This window comes from Ixodes scapularis, unplaced genomic scaffold, assembly GCF_016920785.2.
Source record: "Ixodes scapularis isolate PalLabHiFi unplaced genomic scaffold, ASM1692078v2 PGA_scaffold1__304_contigs__length_218370807, whole genome shotgun sequence".
Taxonomy (NCBI): Eukaryota; Metazoa; Arthropoda; class Arachnida; order Ixodida; family Ixodidae; genus Ixodes; species Ixodes scapularis.
Genome location: NW_024609846.1, coordinates 203,272,940 through 203,296,683, shown reverse-complemented (window position 1 = coordinate 203,296,683; position 23,744 = coordinate 203,272,940). Strand labels below are relative to the sequence as shown.

At 44.4% G+C, this 23,744-nt stretch overlaps 2 protein-coding genes across 2 annotated transcripts; one reads left to right on the top strand and one right to left on the bottom strand.

Annotated features, from left to right (window-relative positions):
• Positions 1-261: 261 nt before the first annotated feature.
• LOC115329035 lies at positions 262-17,940 on the bottom strand. The gene is made up of 9 exons (XM_040221627.1): positions 17,794-17,940; positions 16,683-16,783; positions 16,081-16,272; positions 15,754-15,838; positions 11,987-12,136; positions 11,433-11,648; positions 9,494-9,668; positions 4,176-4,252; positions 262-624 (listed from the first exon to the last, which is right to left on the bottom strand). Exons 1-9 carry the CDS (start codon positions 17,938-17,940, stop codon positions 349-351), a joined length of 1,419 nt encoding a protein of 472 aa, XP_040077561.1. The 3' UTR covers positions 262-348.
• A 2,938-nt stretch (positions 17,941-20,878) lies between these two features.
• On the top strand, positions 20,879-23,023 carry LOC120849407. The gene has a single exon (XM_040221615.1). It carries the CDS (start codon positions 20,879-20,881, stop codon positions 23,021-23,023), a length of 2,145 nt encoding a protein of 714 aa, XP_040077549.1.
• The last annotated feature ends 721 nt before the right edge of the window (positions 23,024-23,744 follow it).

Here is a 23,744-nt window from a genome sequence, read left to right as displayed (position 1 = left end):
TCTATAGATATTTCTGATATATTCTGACAATTTTATGGTAACGGCCCGTAAGGAGGACCTAGTTAAAATGATAAATTTATTAATAACTCAAAATCTAGTGAAGCTATCTGAAAACTAATTGCTTATTTGAAATCACCACTCAGAAATACATAAGTATACTAAATTTCAGCCCGATAAATAAAAAATAAAAAACGAAAAGTTAAAGACCAGCCTTCCACCTTAATTGTTTTAGATATAAAAATGAGATCAACCTCGTTGCTCTGTGGTGCAAAGTTTTCTCATTAAAATTTGGCCTGAAATTCATAAAAAAGAAACCTTTACAAGGTGTACAGCTGCCGGTGGGATAACCTAGCCACAAAGAATACCTATGGCCACCCGCACCAAAGGGCTAGCTGGGATGCCAGAATTAACCCCAAACACATGTGACATTAACTGCATTGTCTTGGAGGCTCTTGGACTAAATTCCATATTGAACACCCAATACATGGCAGTCATGGTTGTAATTGCAGCCAGCAGCGAGTCTTCCTTAACATGAAGTCCATCCACGGTCACAACGAACGATGACGACTCATAGACGTTCTCCTCATAGCTCACTGCTGGGTACGCTTGAAGTGCGTCTGGGTCCTAAAGAAATGTAAAAAAAATAAGCATTATATTAACAAATACCATGGCACACATTTCCAAATTCTGTATTTTCTTTTGTAATTATGTTATTGTATAAGTGAGACAAAGTGCCAAGCATTCCACCCAAAAAGTTGTGTTGCACAGATGTTTAGACAACATGAAGTTAGTCAGCCCTCAAAAGGGCCAGATAAGTTCTCTGCAGTAGATGGGTGATTTGGTGAGCACAGTAAGACTGCTAACATAGGATTGAGAATACGCTCACATAGTAGATACACAAACAAATGCCAGTATGATGCTCATTCAGATTAAAATAGACAGAAATTGAAGAATGTCTCCCTGGGTTCCGCAATATGACCTACCACTCTACGTGCCCTAAGCTGTTGCGCACTGAGCAGAACAATGTAGTGCAAGGTGCATTATCACATTCCTCTGCTACCACTACCACGCTCTCTTTTTTACTAATGCCATGTCAAGTCAGCTACGGTCACCATGGCAATAATGTCATGGTTTGCCGCAGCTTACAGCAGTGCACGACAAAGATAGGTGTGTTCCGGTTTCGCAGAGCTCAAAATTTTAAGATGCACACATTTTGTGTATAATTTACCAAATCTGCATGGTGCAAAAAAGCAGGATTACATAAAATCATATATGTACACTTAAAAAGCACTTACTACAGCAGACATACAAATTAATGCAAGCACCTAAGTAAAAATGCAGAGATAAATGCAAAAAAAAAAAAATAACAGCAGTAAGAAGAGTAGGAAGTGAGGACACACAGCATTGAAATTCAATGTGCTATAGTAATTCTTTTAATATTTTTGGCATTTTGAGTTCTCAAATGGATCCTAAATATTCCTACAGCGTCCGATGCAATATACATAGGGTTTAGCGTTTTCAGTTCTGTTGAATTCGGCACACGTTATTCGGTTTCTAACTCAAAATAATTTTTTGGGGGATAATATTGTCCTGAAAACAAATTGTTTCTTTTTTCAGTTACCATGTACATGCATATTAAAGTTCAAATGTGCTTGTTCAGTGATCAGTTCAGGCATGGGGAGTATGAAAATGCCATTTGAAATTGTGACAATCTGGACACTAAACGCATATGCCTAGAGCATGACAATATAAAGCCGAGAAATACGACACTATTTGTCCAAGTAATGCGTAATGTTTCAGAGCTATGGCCACTACATATAATCACTGCAACCAGCTAGAACTCTGATTACATTATAAATCTAGGTCATTGTTTGCTCTGAAATTTTGAAACTGCCCTCATACATAGTTCTTAGCCGTTTCAAACAATGAAAACAATCGAAACATTTCCTTCGAACGGCTGGTCATTTAACACACAAAATCCAGTCCCCCAAAAGAAGACAGATTTAACCCTTAAGCCAACCTTGGACACAATGCCCAAAAGACTGTATCTACAACAGAGACCTTCTGATGATGAGCTGTCAACTTGATAAAAAAATGTGTGGCAAGGTCATAAAATGGGTAACCGCAGGCTATTGCTTGCAATTAGCCGAGGAGCTCCCTTTTTCTTGGCAACTTCACTCCAGTGTTGTACACGTTCCTCAAAAAAAGGAACGAAAACTCGTTCCTCGTTCCTTCCGATTTTTGGAACGCGTTCCCGTTACAAGTTCCATATGTGAAAAAGGAACTCGTTCCCGTTACACTTTAAAAAATGGAACGTATCGTTACATATACGTTACATTTGTATTTTTCGCTAATTACTATATTTAGTTAAATCAAGCAGAGTTTTATTTTTTTATTTATCCCATTAATAGTCAGCATACGAGTTCGTATGTCGTGATGGAAGGGCACCAGGAGAAGAAAACACGCGGAAGCAGGGTTTCATTTGTTGATATATTCATGTTAAAAATCTCAGCTATTAACCATGTCCATGTTTGTAGTGGATAATTCAGACGAGCCAAATGTGCTTTTACCGAGATTGCACTAGCGTTTTACAACAGCCTCACACGTTTCAATTAAACAGAGTCCCGTGTTAAAAGTTAACAACAGTTACTTCTCGATGTTGCTGTCCGTAAGACGAGCAAGTGAAGGAGAGGGTAGGGCTTTTGGAAAGTCAGTCTTGAAAGCTATAAATACGTCGTTGTGAAGGTTGGATTTGTTGTTCAGTTTGAAGGTGGAGGACAAGAGAAGGAATAAAGGTTTTTTTTTTTTGTGTGCATCTTTTAAGTAAATAATGGTCGGGATACAAGGGTGAGTCCGATATATAGCAATCTATGATCTTGTTGTAATTGGAGGTCTCGTTATTGAAGTTCAAAAATGGCTCTAGTCGGAATAAGATTTCTGGGTGTATGAGGATTCGTGGAACCAAAGAAAGTAGCTGAGTTTGAAACAACCCTCTTTCTTTGTCTTTTCCTACGACTAAAAGTTTTGCTTTTTGTACCGCAGTTTCAGGCACTCAAAAAAGTATCAATACCCACCAGCTCTCCTGCACCCGAAACTCTTAGCAAGCGAGGACCACACTAAATAATCCATAAGATTAGTAGCCAAAAAGTTAAAGAGATCCTGCACCTCGTAAAGGCATTGTTTTTGTACTTTCATATTTTCCCTGTTAGAAATAAATTAAAAACTACCCCACTGGATGAAAAAAAGGAACGCCGTTACTCTTTCCGTTCCAGTAAAAATGTAACGCGTTCCCGTTCCAGTTCCAGTGATGCAAAATGGAACGGCGGCGTTCCTTCGTTCCTCCTAAAAGGAACGCGTTCCAGGAACGCCGTTCCGTACAACACTGCTTCACTCTGCAATATATCTCAGAACAAGGGGCGTATAACGATGTTTGGTCACCTTTCTAATATGCATACCTGCCAACCTGTGGACCGATCCGTGGCCACCGGATACATGGATAGTAAAGACGGTAAGGACCACGACGCTGCCGTGGACAGTACCTATCGCCCTCTTGTGGTGGTGCAAGATACTGCCAACAACGAATTAAAAATAAATAAATAAATAAATAAAAAAAATGTTTTCGTAAGATTTGAAGCAAAATTCGGAAACTCAGAAGAGTTGGCAGGTATGAATATGGGAATAAGCCACAGATTATTGCAATTCCAAGGTTTTTAAGGGGGGATCGACGGCCTAGCGCACCGTGTCGCAGCTAGGAGTATGTGTAGCGAAAGCTTGCGCTGCAGAATCCAGGGATCCTGGGTTCAGTCCCTACCCCTACCCGTTTCAATCTGGATGAGCATCGTACCGGCACACGTTCGTGTTTCACTACTGCATTACGTACGTAAAGACCCCAGGCTGGCGGTTGTACTGCTTTGGCTAAATTTCTCATCTACAGTGCGAGACATGCCGCATCACTTGAATGCAGACAAAAACCGCGCTGCATAAATATTCCCACACAACACAATTCAGGGTTTTTAAAACCTTAGAGTGTGTAGATGAAGTTACCACCATAAAAAGAAATTTAGTGCCGCCTTATAAGAGCCAGGTATGAATGTATGTAGACTGCTTCAAAGTCATTTAAAAAGCTGCAATTACATTATAAACTGTGAAGAACAAGATTGGTCCCTGAAACTTACATGTGGGTAGAGAAAGGCAGAGCTTCTCTCCTTAACCAGCGACGGCAATACATAAAGAGCAGCCGTTGTCAAAACTTCTGTAATGATAAAGGCCATGATGACGTTTAGTACAAACTGCCCACGAAAACATAAAATGGCTCAAGGACATTGGCTCTACAAGTCACAAAATGGCAAAACACAGCACAAAGTATGAGCAGGTCATGCTCCTGAACCAGAAGGTTGCTTAAGAATATTTCTGGCTTATGCTGCCTCAGAATATGAAAACCTCTACTCTCTTCGATATACAAGCATCATGGCTGATATGATGAAAAGGCGTACAACTATCTATTTTACTCTTACTCGGAAACTAGGTTTTGCTCTTAGCTACTAGAATGCTACAGACGTGAGGTCGAGGCTGAGGTAGGCCCGAATGTAATGCACGTGCTTGTGCATTGAAATCAACCCTTCAAGCTAAGAGCTTGTGCATTGTACCCTTTTCCGTGTTTTTAGTGTAAATGCCTGGAACCCAGCTGCTTTGTGGACATAAGGGAATTACCCAGGGTGTCTACCAAATTACTGAGTTCAAATTTCCTGACTTTTCCAAGTTTCTTCCCGACTATTTTGATAAAACTCCCTGACAAACTCTGGGCAACATTATTTAGCATGGCTGTGCCGATGCATAACCATCGCCTTCAATCCAGACTGCCACGCCACTTTCACTGGTAATTTTTCCTGATTTACCGTATTTATTCGAATCTAGGCCGATAGTCTTTTCCAATACCAATACATCAAACTCTAGTGTCAGCTTAGATTCGAGGTTTTTGAAACATGTGCCAATTTCCAAGTAAAATTAAAGTGGCGCGCAGCTGGCGCCACCTAGAAAAGAAAGTATTGTAGCCATTACTAGCCGAGCCAGTAGCCACTTAAGTAGATGGGGAGTTATCAAGTATCACCACTATCAAGTATCACCTGCATTGATACTTGAAACGCCACGCCGCACGCCTGCGTGCGGCGTGGCATTTTTTTGCCATTATAGTTCCGCTTTTAAAAGAAAAGTTGTTTCAGCCGCAGAGTTGTCGTCGAACGTTGAAGCCGGGCGGGACTTCAGCATGGATGAAAGAACTGTCCGTCGTTGGAGGAGGCAACGGGAGAGGATATTTGAGTGCGCCGCAACGAGGATGGATTTCACCGGACCACGAAAGGCCGTCGCCACGGCCTTTTCGTGGTCCGGTGAAAGGCCGTCACCACAGCCTCTTCATAATCCGGTGAACATGAAGATTGAACATCTTCATGTCCAATAAATGTCTCCTTTTTGTGAATGGTGTCCTAGTCTTTTGGCTCGGCCTACATTCGAGGCCAGTTTTTTTTTGTTTTTGCTGGCTTCAAACTTTCTGGGGTCAGCTTAGAATCGGAGCCGGCCTAGATTCGAATAAATACGGTAGCCAACTTTCTAACTTCCCTGATATTCCCTGACTTCTCCAGATAATCAAAATTCCCTGAGAATTCCAGGTTTTCCAGATTGGTAGACACCCTGATTACCACATGCCTCATAGGAAACCATAGACAAGCAAGAGCACGCTTCCACACAACTAAGTCTAGGTCTCAACGCGAATAAGGCATGTTGGCTGAAACTTAATACTATTGAGACTAGATAACAAACTATTACAGAGCACATGCAACATTTCTCTCAAACAACTAGAAAGAGGAAATGAATAGGGGACGACACAGATGGAACCATCTTTCAACTTTAACTACATTTATCAAGCATGGTGCCCCACTCCATGGGAAAAAGGGAATAGGAAAATGCTTAAAGGGGCCCTGCAACAACTTTTTGACTGATTTTTAATTTGCATCGATCCTGAGCGCACTGAACGTAGAAACTTAATGAAACTTTTCTTTTCTCAAATTTCGCTTTAGTTTAAAAGTTTTAGGCAAATTAGAATCACAAAAACAAGCAAAAAATAACCTCCTTCATAACGTAGTAGGTCCTGGCTTGAGCGGCCGTGAACTAGAGGAGGGATAGTGAGCTCATCGAGCGCTCACGGCTGCCGCACTCCGTGTCGACGGCTCGAGAGGGCGCCACTAAAGCGCGCGTTGGATCGGCCGTATGAAGCAGGCGGTCAGGGCGGCTCGCATTGCATTTGCTGCACGATTAAAGACTAATTCGGCACAACACTTCATTGGCCACAAACGACAGCAAACACGGGGTAAACATCAGTGCAGAACGGGAGCCACTTCGCGCTGCCATACCGCCAAATGGCAAAACCGCCAGCAAAGCCGGCGCCGAAAGCCTTCTGAACGCTCGGAACCGGTCGGATCCTCGACCACAGCGCCGCCGCGTACATCCGGGACCTTTCTACGCACGCCGTTCGTCGGCGCCTCGTCGCACTAGCCCTTTCTAGTATGCGCCGTTTTTTTCGCCGCTTGGTGGAGGGCAGACTTGTACGTAATCCGTTACAAGTAACGAAATTACTTGTAATCCCTTACATTTATCAGTAATTTTGTAACGGAATAATTACATATTTTCTAGAGTAATTTTAAAGTAATTCCCTTACATTTTTGACGTAACGGATTCCTTGTAATCCGTTACATTTTTTTTTTGTCAGAACCAACCCCCCCCCCCCCCCGCCCCCATTCTAAATAAAGATTTTTTTTTTTTAAAGTCGAACGCATGCAGTGACACTGTCACGCGAATCGACTAGCGTAAAGGGAGGTTTGGAACTCTTCAGTTCCTCAAAGCCTTTTTTTGCAACACCAAGCCCCTGAATCTACCCTTTTTTTAGACCTTAACATCAATGTCAAAAAAATCCAAATGAACAATTCACGAAAAGAAAAAAAAAAGGGGGGGGGGGGCAAGGTCTTTCCGCTTTTTTTTTTAGTCCTTTTGTCTTTTCTTTGCGATTGAAGACGGGGAGAGGATGACACCAAGTGATTGTGCGCCTCTTCGAGAAGCTCGAGGCGGTAAGTGCAATGAAAAGAATTAACAATGTCTTTCTCGGATATAGTGACTACGACCATTTTCATAATGTCACAACAGAAAACAAAGCTCCGTCTACCCTACCCTTTTTGTGAGTCAGATTTTTGCGAGCATTTAGAATATGGTAACAGTCTTCCTTTCTTCTTCTTCCTGTTTTGCCCCAGCAGGACGCATCTTATCTCAAGCAGATATTTTTACAAATAAAACATAATGGTGGCTGACGTAGACTTGATATACTGGGCTTGAGGAGAGGGTCAAATTCGTGAGTGGGGCCATAGCGCGGCTTACTTCTACCCTTTGCTGGCCGTGGCATCAGCGGACGTCTATCTGGAGAACACCGGAGTAAACTGCAGTCGGTTCGTGCTCCGTGCGTTTTTGAACGGCACCAAGAAAGGTACACACGGCGAACGTGCGTTTGCATTTCCCTGTTTTAACCGACGTTCTAATTAAGTGTTGTTATGAGTGTCCTTCTTTTTCTTTTATAACTGATATTTATATACGTTTTATTCACCAACGTCTCAAGTGAGGCTCGAACTGTTCAGAACCAAAGGAAGAAGAATATCGATCCAAACCTTATTTATTATTTAATTATCACCTTACTGTTACAACTATGTTTTGCTATTGATGACTTCTACAGCTTCGCGATTTAGAGAATGGAGAATTTTAGTAGATCCGTACGATGACTCCGATAACGATATCCCATACTTCGCCGCCGTCTTTGCGTATGCATCATATCGTTATCGGGTACCGTTATCGTGGGTATGGGAGGTATCGGAAGGATCTACTAACTGCAACGACGAAGCTTTGCTCTACATTCTCGAGGGAAATAGTACTTCCCTTGCTTCGCTGAAAAAGCTCAATGCAGAGCATGAAGCATTCGTGAGGAACAATGTGACACTCCCATCCAGTGCCTCAGCTCAAATTGTGTTCAGCGTAGCAGTCGACATATTGAGTAAGAGATAATGCAAAATGTCTGACGAGACATACAAGAGCCAGCCGTTGCTCAAAATACTCAAGGTCATTAAAAGGAACAGGTGGCTAGAATAAGAACTTGAATAACCCTCTTCCCTTTGTTTCTTACTTGAGGACGATAATTTTAAAAGTAACGCCAGGAAAGTAACGGATTACTTTTTCGGGTAACGGTCAGTTACTTCCATGGGAGGGTAATTGTAATTGTAATAAATTACAATTTAGCCTCGAGTAATTGTAAATGTAATTCCTTACTATTTTTCAGTAACGTGTACAAGTCTGGTGGAGGGTATGTCGACGGGTCACTTCTTGTTTCCGTACTTTATAAACTGCATTTTTTTTCTTTTCTGATCTCATTTACAGAACAAAAACTACTTTCATACATAACTGAAACGGTTCGCGACACTTATATTTTGTATCTCGACTAAAAAAAAGATTTTAGCGGTTCTGACCAGTAGTAAGCCCAGGACCAAAGACGTCAGATATCTCGCGCTTTCGCCAACGCGAGTCGCCCTCGTCGGTGGAGGTTCTGCGTCGTCCGGTTAAAATATGACGCACTGATATTTAGTTACTCTCTCCGTGCCTGCTGGCTTGCCCGAACCCCAAGAGACCTGGAAACCACAAAAAAGGTAGACGCCTAAATATGATTGCAGGGCCCCTTTAAGTCAGAGGGGGGGGGGGGGGGGGGGGGGGGGGGGCAAGAGGATTGGCATACAAAGATGCTTCTAAGCGGAAGGGGCGGGGGGGCAGATGGGAATTACAGCGAGAAGGGGCGTCTGCGTAGTAGACTCTGCTGAACTCATTGCCTTACCGTGTTTTTCAATGCTCAACGTCCATTGTCAGCCTCAGAATGGCTAATCCTTTTTGCTATAGAGAGATGGGTGGGGAACCTAATATTCTGTGGGCTCAGTCAACATCCAAAAAGCCTAGATTATTTCTCTGACAAACTTGCAGTGGCTCCCCAAATTCGTCATGGCAGCGAAATTAGGAGCGCAGCCAGGGCATTTTCCCCCGTGAATAAAAATTGCATGTTAGGAATCCAAAGCAGCGTTATTCGTGTCCATACCTTCGCATTCCACCTGGCTTGCAATCGTTTTGCGACCCCTTCCCCCAAGCAATTACCCATTATCTTCTTCCCCCAGAATGGTTGTACGCCGTGCTTGAAGTCTAAAAGAAATGTAGTCAAAGGTGAAAGATTGTCCTGTCTGTGTCATCCCTTATGTGTCTCCTCTTTCTAAGTGTATAAAAGCAACCAACACGCCCAAATAGTACATTTCTCTCCTTTCTACCTAATCTATCTAAACAAAGATTAAGCACAGGAAGACTGAGCATTGTAGCCTTCCTGCAGTATTCATCTTATCAACCCCAAGTTATTTGAACCATCAAGTCCTACCATCTTCCGGGCCTTTGTCCCCTTGTGCGACCCGTCGGTCCAGATCCTCGAAAAAGCTACACAGGTGTCGCTTCTTCCTAGCGGCATCCAAGATCCGCAGGCAGCTCTCGGACAGGCAGGCCGCCAAGCTGACCTCCATTGGCTTGCTTGTCACAGCAGTAAACTCTTGCTGCAACTGTATTAAAAAAGAAAAGATGTCAATGGCAAGTGAACTGTGTTTCTGGAACACTTAAAGGGGCACTAAAGTGCTTTTATGATCATAACTCTGTCTGCGAGTTCTAAGCGTCCTAAAAAACCAGCAATTACATTCACACGCGGCGGATCGCCTTATTAATGAAGTGATGAAAGATTGTGAGTTACCGTTGTTGCAGACAGACACAAGGTGCTACGAAAGCTTGCTGAATATGGTTGAACGACGGACAATGCTCATCAGCCAGCTGCAAGCGATAGGTTCCGGTGTGGACGGCGGGAACCCATCGCTCGCAGCTGGCTGCCGAGCACTGTCCGTCGTTCGACCATATTCAGGAAGGTTTGGTAGCACCATGTGTCTGTCCCCAACAACGGTAACTGTCGCAATCTTTGATCACTTTTTTTTTAATAACGCAATCGGCCATGCATGAATGTAATTTCGGGTTTTTAAGGATGCTTCTTATATTAAGTTATGATTAGGGTTCTGCGTTTTTTTTTTTTCCTCTGAAATTTGGCATACTTTTGTTCTTTTTTTTTTCTAAATGATGTTTTTGGTTTTTATTGGTAAGTATATTACAGATGCAAGTTAACCGGTTTTTGTCGATGAATATGTAATGATGAAATACACTCTTTTTATGCTTGTCCATCCAAAGTGCAGTACATTAGGCACTTAACTATTTTATCTGTTGCTGTATCTTCAATTTTCCTTAAACAAATTAGGACAGTGTAGTTTTCACTTTGATGTGGTGCGCAGACTCTATGTGCTGTTCTAGACAATGATAATTTTTGGCATGCCTTCTCTTCCTTCCCATTTTGAGGACTGCCAAAGCTGGTTAGTTTCTACTGGCAACATGCTCGTACAGCAGCAAACTGAATTTCCTTTAACCAAAGTGGAAGCGTGATGGTGTGTGCTAGATAGTAGCGGGTTTTTTTTCGGTGTCCCCTACAATACAACCTGAATTAGATCAGACAAGATGACCTGCCCTCTCTCTCTTTGAGAAAAAATCAAAGGAATAAAATACAATGCCAGCAGTTGAGTCTCTATCTTGAGAGGACAAGAGCAAACTTGACACAGGAAGACTGGATCAACCGAATTTTCGAAAGTTAATTCGGCATACTTTTATCGCTTTGAACCGAAAACACCAAACCCTAGTTATGACCTCAAAATGAGGATCTCAAAACGGTCTTCAGTGCCCGTTTAAAGGGTCTGTGCAACAATTTTCGAACTTTGGGACGTTAAGCCTGGGAGTTAGTCTTCACCTTCTCTAGAATAGAAAACAGCTTTTTTTTTCCTACAAGCCCAAATTTTCCTAAAAAAAAAAAAAAAAGATTCAAACGTAAGACGCTTTTTTAATTTCGAGGAGACGTCCGGTTCCCGTGGTAGTGACGCAAGTAAGATATGAGCACCACTGACGGCAAGGTCGCACGACAGGCAAAAGAGCGTAGAACATGGTTTTAGTCAACACAAGGAGATGGTGCCACCATCCCAACAGAGAGGACACTTATAACATCATCCCTCAGTAATGCAGTGCTACATGTTTCACACTGCCGCCACGTTGCGAATGCAGATAGAGAAATAGTCCGTTTTCATTTTTCGATTCCTCAAAGTTATGGCATTATTTCCGAGGAAAGAGAAGCTACTTCTATCACTTGACAAGGTAAACAATATAAAAATTACAAACTAAGAATTCTTTTTAATGTTAAAATAGTTGCACAGCCCTTTTAAAATCCTACCTTCAATAATACTTACAAAACTGCTATGTTCAAAAGCAGGGTATTTTGCAACAATGGCTGCCACACTTGGGTGATCAGTGGTTATCCATGCCCGCCGTGTAGCAAGTGTCCTCGACATGGAGTCGGAAACATAGGCGACATTTGGATTTGCTTTTCGCAGTTCTTTTTCCATGTTGATGATATGGCCCTGCAGGCTTTCGGCATCCTCTCCATGTGCTGGCAGCACTATGTTCTGAAATATATTACACAAAAGTAAAAAAATTAGTATCAAGGCTTACCAATTCTTGAAGGGGCACTAAAGTGCTTTTTGAAACCTCGTTTTATGGTCATGACTCCACGTGGGAACCCATCACTTGCGAGTAGCTGACGAGCGCCGTCAGTCATTCTGTGTCAACGGTGTCAGGATCTTTGATCACTTTTTTTAATATGCAAATTGGCCGCACATGTTAGTAATTTTAGATATTTTGGGATGCTTCTTCTACCTTCGTGACCATAAAACGAGGATGTAAAGAAAGCACTTTAGTGCCCCATTAAAATAGAAAAAAATCTCCATGAAACAATCTCTCCTACCGTCCCAGGCCTCGTCACCCGCTTTGGGTTAGGGTCCCTCGATGCCCGCGGCTGATTCCGCGGTGAAGCCTGCTTTTCAGTGTTGTCCTGCATCCGCAGCTTTGACCGTTCACGTTTTGCTTTATATCGCATGGCAACGCGCCAGGAGTCCTGGATGTACCCACAAAAAAGAATTTCAGAGAGCTTGTTTAAAAATAATCCTGGCAAAATGTTATCTCTTGTGTACAGCACATCACATCTCACATGGGCATGTATTAAGAAACATATCTACCATAATATCACATTCTAGCAACACAGTGAATAAGAGGACTTCACCTAACCAAGCTATTAAAGACCATTTGCATGAAACTATGCCGCTGAAACCCATTTGACGTTATTACATATCTTCCAACTTTGTTTTGTAAATGCGATAGTTTCATCAATAAATTCGGTTCAGCCGCAGAACCCTCATCTCCGCCCATTCACTGAGGCCGCCATGTTTGAAAGCGTAGAACCTTCCCCCATCCCTTAAACGTCCATACACTCCATGTACGGCAGCTGATGTGCCGTCACGCAGCTGTCAGAGAAGATAGGCTTCGAGAATCCTAGTAGAGGGAAACCTCGCCGTGCCGCTGCCGTTGCCATACCGATTCTGCCGCCGCGGAGCCACCACTGCGTCATTAATGCGCTGTTAATTGGTATCATGAATTGCTGCGTGGTAGGTTGTACCAACAGGTACACGTCATGCCCCACGGGGACGTAGTTTCACAGTTTCTCAACTCGTCTGCGCTTTGTCGGGCAGCAACAACAGTACACTGTTTTCGGAAAAATGCAATGAAAGAATTTGTCGTATGGCAGTAATCCGCGCTGCTGAATATGTGAAAGCATTCAGCAGCAGCATACCTGCCAACCTGTGAACTTTCAAATTCGTAGAACTTCCGCCACCGCCGGGAGATTTACGCGAAACGATGTGCAGCTTAATGTCAGCCTTGCCACCGTGCGAAACGCTTACATCACACATGCACGTGTTACAGAATCCAAACTTCTCTCCCTTTTTATACGGCACGAGGCACGGGAATTCCACCGTGTAGGGCTTCATGAACACCTGAAAGTACCTCTTTTGAGGTTTGGAGTTCGCCATTGAGCCGCGAAGCCCCCGCGACCAGGGGAATGCTACGATTACATGTGCAACAAACACAGAGGCCGCACTCCTCGCCTCGAAACTGGCCGAAACAGAAACGCCCAACCACGTCTGAACACGCCGAACCAACAAGCGCTGTCGAACACACGAACAAAGGCTTTGGGCTTTGGATTGGTTTTGGATACATGACCACCGGATAGACAGATAGTAAAAACCACGACGCTGCCATGGACGGTACGTATCGCCCTCTTGTGGTGGTGCAAGATACCGCCAGTAACAATTATACAAAAAAAGATGTTAGAATTTTTTTTTTTTATAATTTTTTTTTTGTAAGATGTATAGCAAGATTCGTAAAATCGTAAAATTAGTACCAATTTGTACATTTTACGAAAAATTCGAAAGAGTTGGCAGGTATGCAGCAGTAATACATAATCATTGCTTCTGAATGCTTGCACTGCCCTGAGACACCACCTCTACAAGTGCAGTGAGTTTGCGTAATGTTCCTGCTGTCGTCTAGCTGAAGAGAAAAGAAACATGCATGCAAGAAATTTTAATACTCAACAAAATTGAGGGAACATTGTAATGAGTCTACCCCTGAGCTTTCTCACTATAAAAATGCCAGATTTACGAAATTTGGGAATACAATGCAAGGACAGCCAGAGCTGTGCAGGTTTTATTTTATTTGCTAGGACCATTAAAAAGTGGATTGAGTTAGCTAGGATATTAATCACATAAAAAACTTTGCGGCACCGCAGCGCTACGAGTACTTGGTAGAATGAAGGTACAACGAAGAGTAGCAGGGCTATTAAAACTACAGGGTCTGCCGGAAAAAACAAAGCCCGGCTTTGCGGCCCGCATAAGTGCACTGTGCGGACCCTGTAATGATAGAAGTGCATGCCAAAGTTAAAAGCTTAATTCACACATGCACGTTCGACCCGACCGCAATTACGAACGACCGGAACGACGAGCTTGGAGCATTGCTAGGCTCGTCACTCCAGCCAGTTTTTGTTGTTCGTAGTCGCTTTGGTCGCTTCGAACATGCATGTGTAAATCAGGCTTACGTTTTGGCAAGCAAGATAAACAAAGAAAGAGGTTGTAACACTGCAGCGACAAATTTAAGTGAAGCATTGCGTGAGACGCGGCGACTCTACTGCAAATCGTCATGAACCGAAGCCGCGGTCACAACATAGGAACGCCGTGGTTGCATCTGGGTCATCAGTAAATCTAAAAGGATTTAACGTTTTGCAAGTACACGGGTACTGTGTAAGCACCAATCACTTTCTGAGCATGAAGGCGTGACAACCTAATAGCCCCTTCCCCTTGCAAATCCGGAGTGCTCGGCGCGCTTGCCAAGCGGGTCCCTGTGGCCGTTGCAAATCGCGAGCGATGTGTGTCTGTGTCACTTGCAGATCTGGAGATGGTCGGGCGCTCGCTGTGCAACTCGAACCGCTCTGCCCGAAAGAGGTGGAGTGCAGGGAGCGGTTGGGAGGTGCTCGCTATATAGCGACGGCGCATACGCTCGCACGCGTGAAGTTTGATTTGCAGCCACTCGCAATACATTGGTTTTGATTTCTATGCCGTTTCTGTCACAGCTACACGACAGCGATTGCGCCAGTTACGGTAGCAGTACTTTTCGATATGACAACATCAGTTGGATGTGTCTTTTTTACAAGCTGTTCGAATGTCGACTAAGCGGTGCCGACCATGCCGACCGCCGTCTGGGGTGACGTTCGCGCCAAGTACCCGAAGCTGGAATCAACTTGCGCGTATACGTACACGAGAGCGCTGAGCATCCTTGGTTATTATTTCGTGGGAAGAGTCAAAGGCTGTAGAACCAAGCGGTATGTTTTGCATTTCGGATAAAACCGCCCTCACCCGGGACGGCTTTCCGATCGCGGGGCATCTGAGCGTCGGAGGTCTCGGCTGGCAGCGAGGCAGGCGGTGACGGCGACGCTGGACAGAGCATCTCCGCTTGGCTGCTGCGTGTGCCGCTGAGATTGCTCGCGACTGGATGCTCGAAGTTCTGAATCTGCGAGCGCTCCGGGTTTGCAAGAGGAAGGGGCTATAACTAAATAATTATGAAGTAAGCTTCTTGCGAGACGCACACATTTGGCCTTAAAGACTGACGTCGCCATAGCAAACCGTTCGGCAAAAAACTTTAATTAAGTTTTTTGCCTTTCTTTGTGTGGCATCGCGGAAGAACGATCCCACTATAATATCTTTAAAACCAGCTCGAAGGACAAATGTTCCTGCCACGGGCACTTGCGCCGCCATAGCTTCCGAAGCAAAGAGCCAAAGTCTTCTGCTACGACTCTCAGTACTGCCTCCAGCCGCAGTGCAAGTGGCGCTGCGTGCGGTTTTCAAAGCGCCCCTTATAGGTCCCGCACGGGGTGTATAGCCATTTCCTAGCGGCTAGAGCCCTTGCATGCACTCTTAGATGGGGACTCCCAGCACCTAGTGTAAGCACCAATCACTTTTTCTTCGTTGTAAAATCGTTTTATGACATCCTTTTTCCACGTAAGCCGTTTAAAAAAAAAAGTTTTTTTCCTTTGCATGTGTCCTTTAAATGTTTGGTGAGTACTTCATACACATTTGTTTAAATGAGTGCAGGCTAATAATTAAAGTGAAATTGCATCTAGTCACTCACAAAACCAGATCCTGTGGTGTCCTTCAGAGTTGGGAAGTTTTCCACAAGGCACCTTGCGGCCTCGGCATAGAGCTTATCCGGGTACCTGCACAAGTAAAGGAGAGACATAGTGCCATCAATTGGAGAAATCAATGAATAGGAGCATTAATCACCATTTATGATGAAGAAAGAAGCGTGCCCAGTGTTTCCTGCCAGAGAGCCAAAATATGAAGATTGGATTTGTATTGATTTGTCAAAGAGCTGTCTAAAGAATAAAAAAAAATATGCACATGTGCTCATTTGAGCCACTAAAAATGAGGAGTTAGTTCAGTGTCAACTTGAACTTACAGGTCGTAGAGGCACAGGTCGTGGAAGAGCCACAAAATGATCCTCGATCGGCAAGGCAGGTACTGCCCCCTCGTGTGTTTTTGTAATGCCTGCGCGATGTCCAATGACACTTTTGGAAACCTGTATTCCGATGGAGCTTTCGACGGAGCTTTCGATGGTGCAGAGTCCTCTTGAATGACGACATCCATGATTCTAGATATATAAAATAAAACATATTCGCTTCAGTTAAAGAAAAAAAAACACTGAACAGTTTTGAATACAAGAATGCCCTTGATTTAATTTGTTTTGAAGTACAGGAACCAAATTTTAGGTCATAACTTGTTCACACAGACACGTGCATATGTTATCTTTTATCCCACAGGGAAACCAAAACATGTCAAAAGTGCAAACAACTATAGCTGCATTGTTTCTACCTAGAAGACTCGGTTTCAACTGCTAAAAGCCAGCATCTATACATGATGTCAAAAACAAGTTGAGCCCAATTATGCTACACAGACAGTCTTGAACATTTTCTTGCAGAGGCATCGTTGTTGTCAGTCCTGATAACAGCACTTGAAGCACACATGCCTGACTGCTTCAGTCTTTGCAAGCATTTTACCCACCGGAACTGTGACTCATCCAAAGAAATGGTTACCAGCGCTGCATCCTCGAGGATCGTGCCCTCCATGAGGTCCACATCTGTTTTATACCGAGGATGGTATACCTTGTGCGACAAAAGAATGAAAGGAAAGTTATAGGCATCACTGTCAACACACGTAACCTAAGGTATGCACAAGTAAAACCAGAGAACACTTCACAAAAATCTCTGACGGGCCTACACGTATCCATATCCTAAAACGGCCTCCTGGTCACAAGTGGTGATGCATCGCAGAAAGCTGATACTCCTCCGCCATACCCTGACGCTAGCTGCCTGTACAAAATGCTAAAGCTTAAGAACACGACATTACTTGGTTCAAAAAATATGAAAGGAAATTTTCAGTGAGCCGGTGTGTAGTTCAGCGTAAATTTTTACAAAAGAAAAATTACACTGTGGGCATAGTCATAAGATTACTTCCAACAGCTCAGAACACGTAGAAAGGGCTAGCGCTGAAAAGTTTAGTGATCCTGTATTCGATCCACGCATGAACCCGTTTCGATTTCAATGAGCATCGAACGGGCGAGCTCCAACTCAGCAAAAGGCACCAAGCGCTTGAAATGCCAAGATGTCTAGCGAGGGTCTCGTGCTAATGCGCCTTTTTACATAAACTGTTCGCTCATGTGGTGGAGAAATCACGAAGCAGTTTAGAGAGGGCCTAAAAGCATGTGCTTGACCAAACAATTTGATGTAGAAGGGCGCACTAGCGCGAGACCCAGGCTTGGCATTTCAAACGCTTGGTGCCGTTTGCTTAGTTGGAGACGCAGATTCTCGCGGGCAACTTTCTGCCGCGAATCCGACGAGAGGATAGCCCCTGCACAGTCTTAATCGGCGCTCAAGTTGCGTGATCGCACATAGCTTTGACTTCATTGCCACAAAGTTTAAGAACGTACTAAAGCTCCACTTCCAGCGAGAGCTTTGTAGCCTTGGTTACAAAAGCGTGCACGCGGAGAATGGCCATGAGCGCGTGCTGGATTCGGAGCTTCAAGTTCGTTCTTCATCGTACCGCACTCTTATACAAGTGCTGCCCGGTCCCACGCTGACCCCGCACAAAGCACAAATGACGTAAGTGAGCTCACCTGGATGTGGCTTGTTTGCAGGTCCACTCCTTGGAACAGCACATTGCCAGCAAGGGTCCGAATTAAATCGGCGCGCTTATGCTCTCCGTCAACAACGACAACTATCTTGTGTGCGCCGTACGACACCAAGCACTCAATCGCGCTCATTGCATCACTTCCGCGTTAAGCCACGCCAGCCACGCTCGTTAACTGAGGTCTCCACAGCTGAGGAAACCGTCGCCGAACTTGGAAAAGATAGGGTGATGCGGGAACGCCGAGAAAGTCCAACCAACGTAGCAACGTAGTTCCCTGCTTTCACTTTGAACCACAAAGCAGCCACGCAGCCGTTGTGGAAACCGCGCGCCGATCCTTTTTTGTTGTCGCTTCCGGATGTAGGGCGGTAGGGCCAGTAGGGCTACGGGCACACAACCGTTGGTCTCAGCATGCACGTGCAAGCCGCGCAAGCCGCGACTTGCACGTGGACTGGATAATTTTAGTTTCTCGTGGTGATGTTTTTATTACAAAATTGTGGGTCTTAAGGCGTTTTTGCTTTGTTACATTGTACCAATTCAATACTGCATAATCAAAAATAATATAAGAAAACATTTTCGCTATCTTGCTAGTCAATCTGATTTTGGCTCCAGTTTCGGCTAGCGGATGGATAAATGTTAACGGCTATACCCTTTGTAACGGGCGGTAGCTTGCGCCACCTAGTTTAAGTCTAAAAAGACAAAAACGTGATTTCTCCCGCCTTTTCAACCCCCTAACTATCACCAGGCAGTGTGGGATATCACCAGGATAACCTTCAAGGGATCGGGCAAAAAAAAAAACAAAAAAACTAAACATCATTCTTCTGCCCCTTCCCCCCGGCTAGGGAGTCGCCAATTTTCCTCTGGTCAAACCTTTTCGGCGTTACCCCAGCACCGGACCCACTGGGAGAGACTTTGGGCCGGAGCCACGCGGGAGGGAGTCCCAATTTTCCTCTGTCCCGTCTGTTCCCAGCTGTGCTAGTTAGTTGTCCATCATTCAATTTTCCCTATATAATTTCCACCAATCTTCTAATCGCCTTAATTATAAAGCGATTAAATGCAAAGGTGCAAGCGAGCTGGACAATAATGACGAATGGAGATTCATGTTGGTCCTTTGTCCCTCTCGTTCCCCTTCTCCAGGGATTATTTTCTTCATTCTAATTGTCTTTTTGTCACTGTAATCCTTTTCTCAACCGTCCTTCCATCGTCGCCTGCGAAACCCAGGGCCGTGACCGTCCGCGCAGTGTTGCCAAATTGGGCTATATATAGCCTAATTGGGCTACATTTTCTTCTAGTTGGCGTCAAAATTTTGTTGTTGGCTATGTGGCTATTTTGGGCTATTTCTAAAGGTACTGCAAACTTTTGTCGAAACCTCAGGTTCGACTAGTTAATTTTCAAACTTCTTATCGGCTTCAAAGAAAATTGTTCCTGTTTCGTCCAGTCGAGAGGAGAGAGAGGAAGGAGAAATTGGTTTCAAACTTCGGGGTTTTCACAATGCGCAGAGGCAATGCTTGCAGAGTTCAAGCGGTCTTCCCACAGTGCAGTGGAGCTAACCAAACAAATTGGACTATTACCACAGGCCCGGTAGCACGTCTTCTACCTGAACCGAGACTGAACTTTCCAAACGCTGCTTTGATGCCAATATTTGAGAATCCTTAGGCACCCAAGTTCCTAAGAATGAGAAGTCCGCAGCTTCACCGCTAAACAATTGACTACCTTCCAGTCGTCGCCCACCCCAACAAAGCACAGTGAACAGGAATGGGGGGCACTCATATTCTACACAAAGAAAATGAGACGGGTGTCCGTGTTAGATATTGGGGTTCTGTTTTGAAACAGTGTTCTTACTGTTCTCCTTCTGTATTTTTTTCTTTTACTGTATGATCATATCTCCCGGACTTCACAATAAAGCTGTCTTTGTTTGTTCTGTATTTCTGAAAACCTACAAAGGAAGGGTCAGTGCTGCACGGATCTTTATCCTTCCGAAACAAATTTTTGAAACCTTCATAAGGGACATAATGTGCACAAAGTGTGGTGCAACTGAGGGTTGAAAAAGAAAATGCAACGTGTCTTGTATGCGCGTGAAAATTGACAGTAAAAGGCTTTAAAATAATTGTTTTTAGTTTTGGCTATATTTTTTTTATGGATAAGGATGGCTAGTTAGGCTATATTTGGCTTTGGCTATATTTGGGCTATACTTCCCAGCGATTTGGCGGTTTTTTGTGGGGCCGTCTGGCAACACTGTGGTATCATGGTGTGAATGGTGCTGAATGTTACTACAGTGAACTACTGTAATAGTACTCGACAACGTGCCTTCGCGTCGAAACCAAATACCATGGTTTACTAACGTGTCGTTCACAAGTTGCTTATTGTTCCGTAAAGAAAAATGGTAATAAGATACTGTCCAAGGTGCCCATACTTTTCTGAACAGTTCACGAAGGTGGTCAACCCCATCGGAGTCGATCATACACTCTAAAAAAAAAGGGTATCACCTTACACCCTTTCGTCCCATATGATACACCCCAAAACTTCATTTTGACGTACAGCGCCCTATAGTCGAACTGACGGTACCAAATTTTACCAGGGGCTTGATAACGGTGCGATGCAACTTATTAAATTGCTAAAGTACGTATCAAAAACCACAGAAAGAAAATATGGAGGTTTCGCAGTACGGCCAAGAAAACTTCGATAATATTTTTTGTATGTGATATTACGTACATCAGCTATCTTAATAAGTTGTACCTCATGCCTATCAAGCCGCTCGTACAGTTTAATGCCGCCTGTTCGATTATGGGGCGCTGTACGTCGAATTGAAATTTTGGGGTGTATTATATGGGACAGGGGGTGTAATAATACACCTTTTTTTCTGAGAGTGTAGCGGTGACGACAACTTCACAGTATATTGTGGAATCGCCGGTTGCACAAATAGCTACAACCGGTTTTCATCGTACAAAACTCACCTTTATCGGTGTCACAGGGATCTGCTGGAAAGCACTGGAAGTGCCTTCGACCGCGACCGAAGAAATGAAATCGAGGACTGCCCAACCACTGACCAAGGGGTTCTGAGTGACGATGCTGAAATGCCACAAGCGCCCCAGCCGCAACAAAGCAGCGGATCTCCAGAAAGAGAAGAGTTCAGCGATTTTGTGACAGAAGCCAAAGCTGCTATTTGGAACTTCTTTTTCAACACAACTGAAAACCACAAACTGGCACACACTGTGGCCGAAAAAATCTTCGGCAATCTGCAACTTGTGTTTGAGCGCATCATCAAGGCATATGCTGCTGAAATCGCAGCCAAGATTGATGCGTCTGCTCTGTCCCCAGATGCCATCTCACTGTTGGAATGTTCGTTCCTGCCCCGCCTTTTTGAGGGGATACAAAGCAAACACATGAGAGAACAATATGCAAAGACACATTTTCCATATGTCGAGCCAGTAAAATGTGATCTCGGTACTGAAGGGGGCTGCTATCACTATGTTCCAGTCCCGAGACTCCTTGCAAAGCTGTGCGAGGTTCCTGACATCGCTGTCCAAATCTGCACACCAGAACTCCGCCGTGACGACCCCAAGGTGTATGCCGACTTCACTGATGGGCTCCTGTTCCAAGATTTCAGGGGTCTTATTTCGGAAGGAGTGCAGTACACCATTTTTTTGATGCTATACAGCGACGAGGTAGAGATATGTAACCCCCTAGGAGCGAAACGGGGCGTGCATAAGCTGCTCGCCGTGTATTTCACCTTGCTGAACCTGCATCCAAGGCACAGGTCACAGCTGAGATCCATCTACCTGGTGCTCCTTGTGAAGTATGAAGATGTACAGCAGTATGGCTTGGACGTCATTCTGAAGCCATTCATCAGTGATCTTAAGGAACTGCACTTATCTGGGCTTACGTTCACGAGCGGAGGAGCAGTGCGCAATGCACAAGTGTTTGTGCTATGCGTGTGTGGAGACAATCTGTCCATGAACCGCCTTGGAGGGTTTTCATGCTGTTTTGGTCAGGGCAGGGTATGCCGCTTTTGTATGGCGGCATCTAAAAGTCTGCTAGAGGTCACAACTGAGGATTCCTGTGCCCTGCGTTCAGCTCAGGCACATGAGCAGCACCTGCAAGCCATTGCTATTAACCCGATCGCCAACAAGAAACTTTATGGTGTCACTGAACGCTCCATACTGTTGGAACTGTCCTACTTCGACGTCACGCGTCAGTTGCCTCCCGACCTGATGCATGACATTTTGGAAGGGGGGTTTGAGTGCATTCTCCGACAAGTTTTGAAGGCATTAGTTCAGGGGGGCACGCTGGCATACAGCGATTTGGATTACATAGCTTCATTCGAGTACGGATGGAATGACAAAAAGAACAAGCCTGTTGCAATGAATAGGTCCTTTCTGACAAGCAAAGCGAACCTGAAGGGCACTGCTTCTGAAAAGTGGTGCCTTCTTAGACTCCTGGGTCTGATTCTTGGGGACCTGGTCCCAGAAGGTGATGCGGACTGGGAGTTATATCTGCAGTTCCGCGAGATTGTGGACATCGTCTTTGCTACGGTAATACCATGCGAGTACCTTCCGTACTTAGAGACGACTGTGCAGACCTTTCTCGTGGACTTTGCACAGCGATATGGTGCTGCAGCCATAACTCCCAAGATGCACTACCTGGTGCATTACGCCAGATTGATTCGAGAACTTGGACCGCTGCCACAGTTTTGGTCAATGAGATTTGAGGCCAAGCATCAATATTTTAAGAGCCTCGCCTCGCGCGTCAAAAACTTCCGCAACATCACTCGAACCCTGTCAACACGGCATCAGCTGATGCTGAGTCACCAGCTGAAGGAGTTTTCATTTGATTCTGACCTCGTGACCCCATCTGGCAAGCCAGTTGAGCAGAGCGCTCTACCTCCTTGCGCTCAAGGAGTCCTGCCACTGAGTGCGCGCCAGGTGTCGCGTGCGTCACTCGACCACCGTGAGTACCGGTGTGGTACTGTCCTGGTGAAACCTTCCCAGGATGCCGAGCCACACTTCTGTAGAGTGGAAGCTCTGTATGTCGCCGAACGCAAGCTATTCATTTTGATTGAATTGCTAACGAACGAAGGTTTTGATCGGCACAGGTTTTGCTATCAGGTGCGCAAGTCTAGCGAGCTGAAACTCGTGAAGGCTGAAGAAGATGACACGCTTCACTGTGCTTTAGATTTATACAATGAGAGTGAAGTTGTGTCCAGATGGGAAGTACTGTAAGGTTGGCACTCGAGTGAAGTTGCTGTGGTCTGTTCAGAGACATTGTACATATGTGAAAGAATAAATGTTGCAGTAAACATTCCGCTTGCTCTCAGAGGCCCTGTCAGTTTTATGTTTATGCTTCGAAACCCGGGTATGTGACGCGTGCACCCCCACTCGCGTTGCGGCCTAAGGTATTGCTGGCAAACACGCACCAACTTTTCCAATTACTTCAGATGGAAAATTTTGTCCACACAATTCGATTGCAGCATTGGTTTAATAATTTCTAACAGCTGAAAAGTATGTCAATAAAAATTGATTGCAAGGGCAGCTTCCCTTTAATTCATGAATTGTGGCTTTCTTATATGCGAAATATTTATTTAACTCAAAAATTCAAAAACCTACCGAATACCCAGACATCCTGATCTTGATCCGAATGTATGTGTCGTAATCAAACAACGACAATGACAAAATAGATAGAGGAGACTTAAAAGAAAAGGGAATTAAACCAAGTGAACAGAAAATAGTGTTGCTCCAAGGCTCGAACTGTCTAATTACGTTTCTGATGTATGTTCATCTCTGCATTACATCAGGCCATGGCCGCGAAAGAGCTCTTGAAAGTCCGCCATGGTCCTTCGGGTCTATACTTGGCAAAGTCGGACTCGTGTAGAAAACATATCGAACTTCTTCTTGGAGGAAACTTTGCAGTCCTCATTTTTAGAGCTTCCATAGAATCATCAGT

What these genes read in the sequence shown, in the direction of transcription:
- LOC120849407 (XM_040221615.1), top strand. Translation starts at nt 20,879, where the DNA reads ATGCCACAAGCGCCCCAGCCGCAACAAAGCAGCGGATCTCCAGAAAGA.
- LOC115329035 (XM_040221627.1), bottom strand. Translation starts at nt 17,940, where the DNA reads ATGAGCGCGATTGAGTGCTTGGTGTCGTACGGCGCACACAAGATAGTT. An exon ending in GGGTGACGAGGCCTGGGACG is followed by an intron (nt 11,649 to 11,986) that starts GTAGGAGAGATT and finishes AATATATTTCAG; the next exon opens with AACATAGTGCTGCCAGCACA. An exon ending in CTTTTGAACATAGCAGTTTT is followed by an intron (nt 9,669 to 11,432) that starts GTAAGTATTATT and finishes TTTTTAATACAG; the next exon opens with TTGCAGCAAGAGTTTACTGC.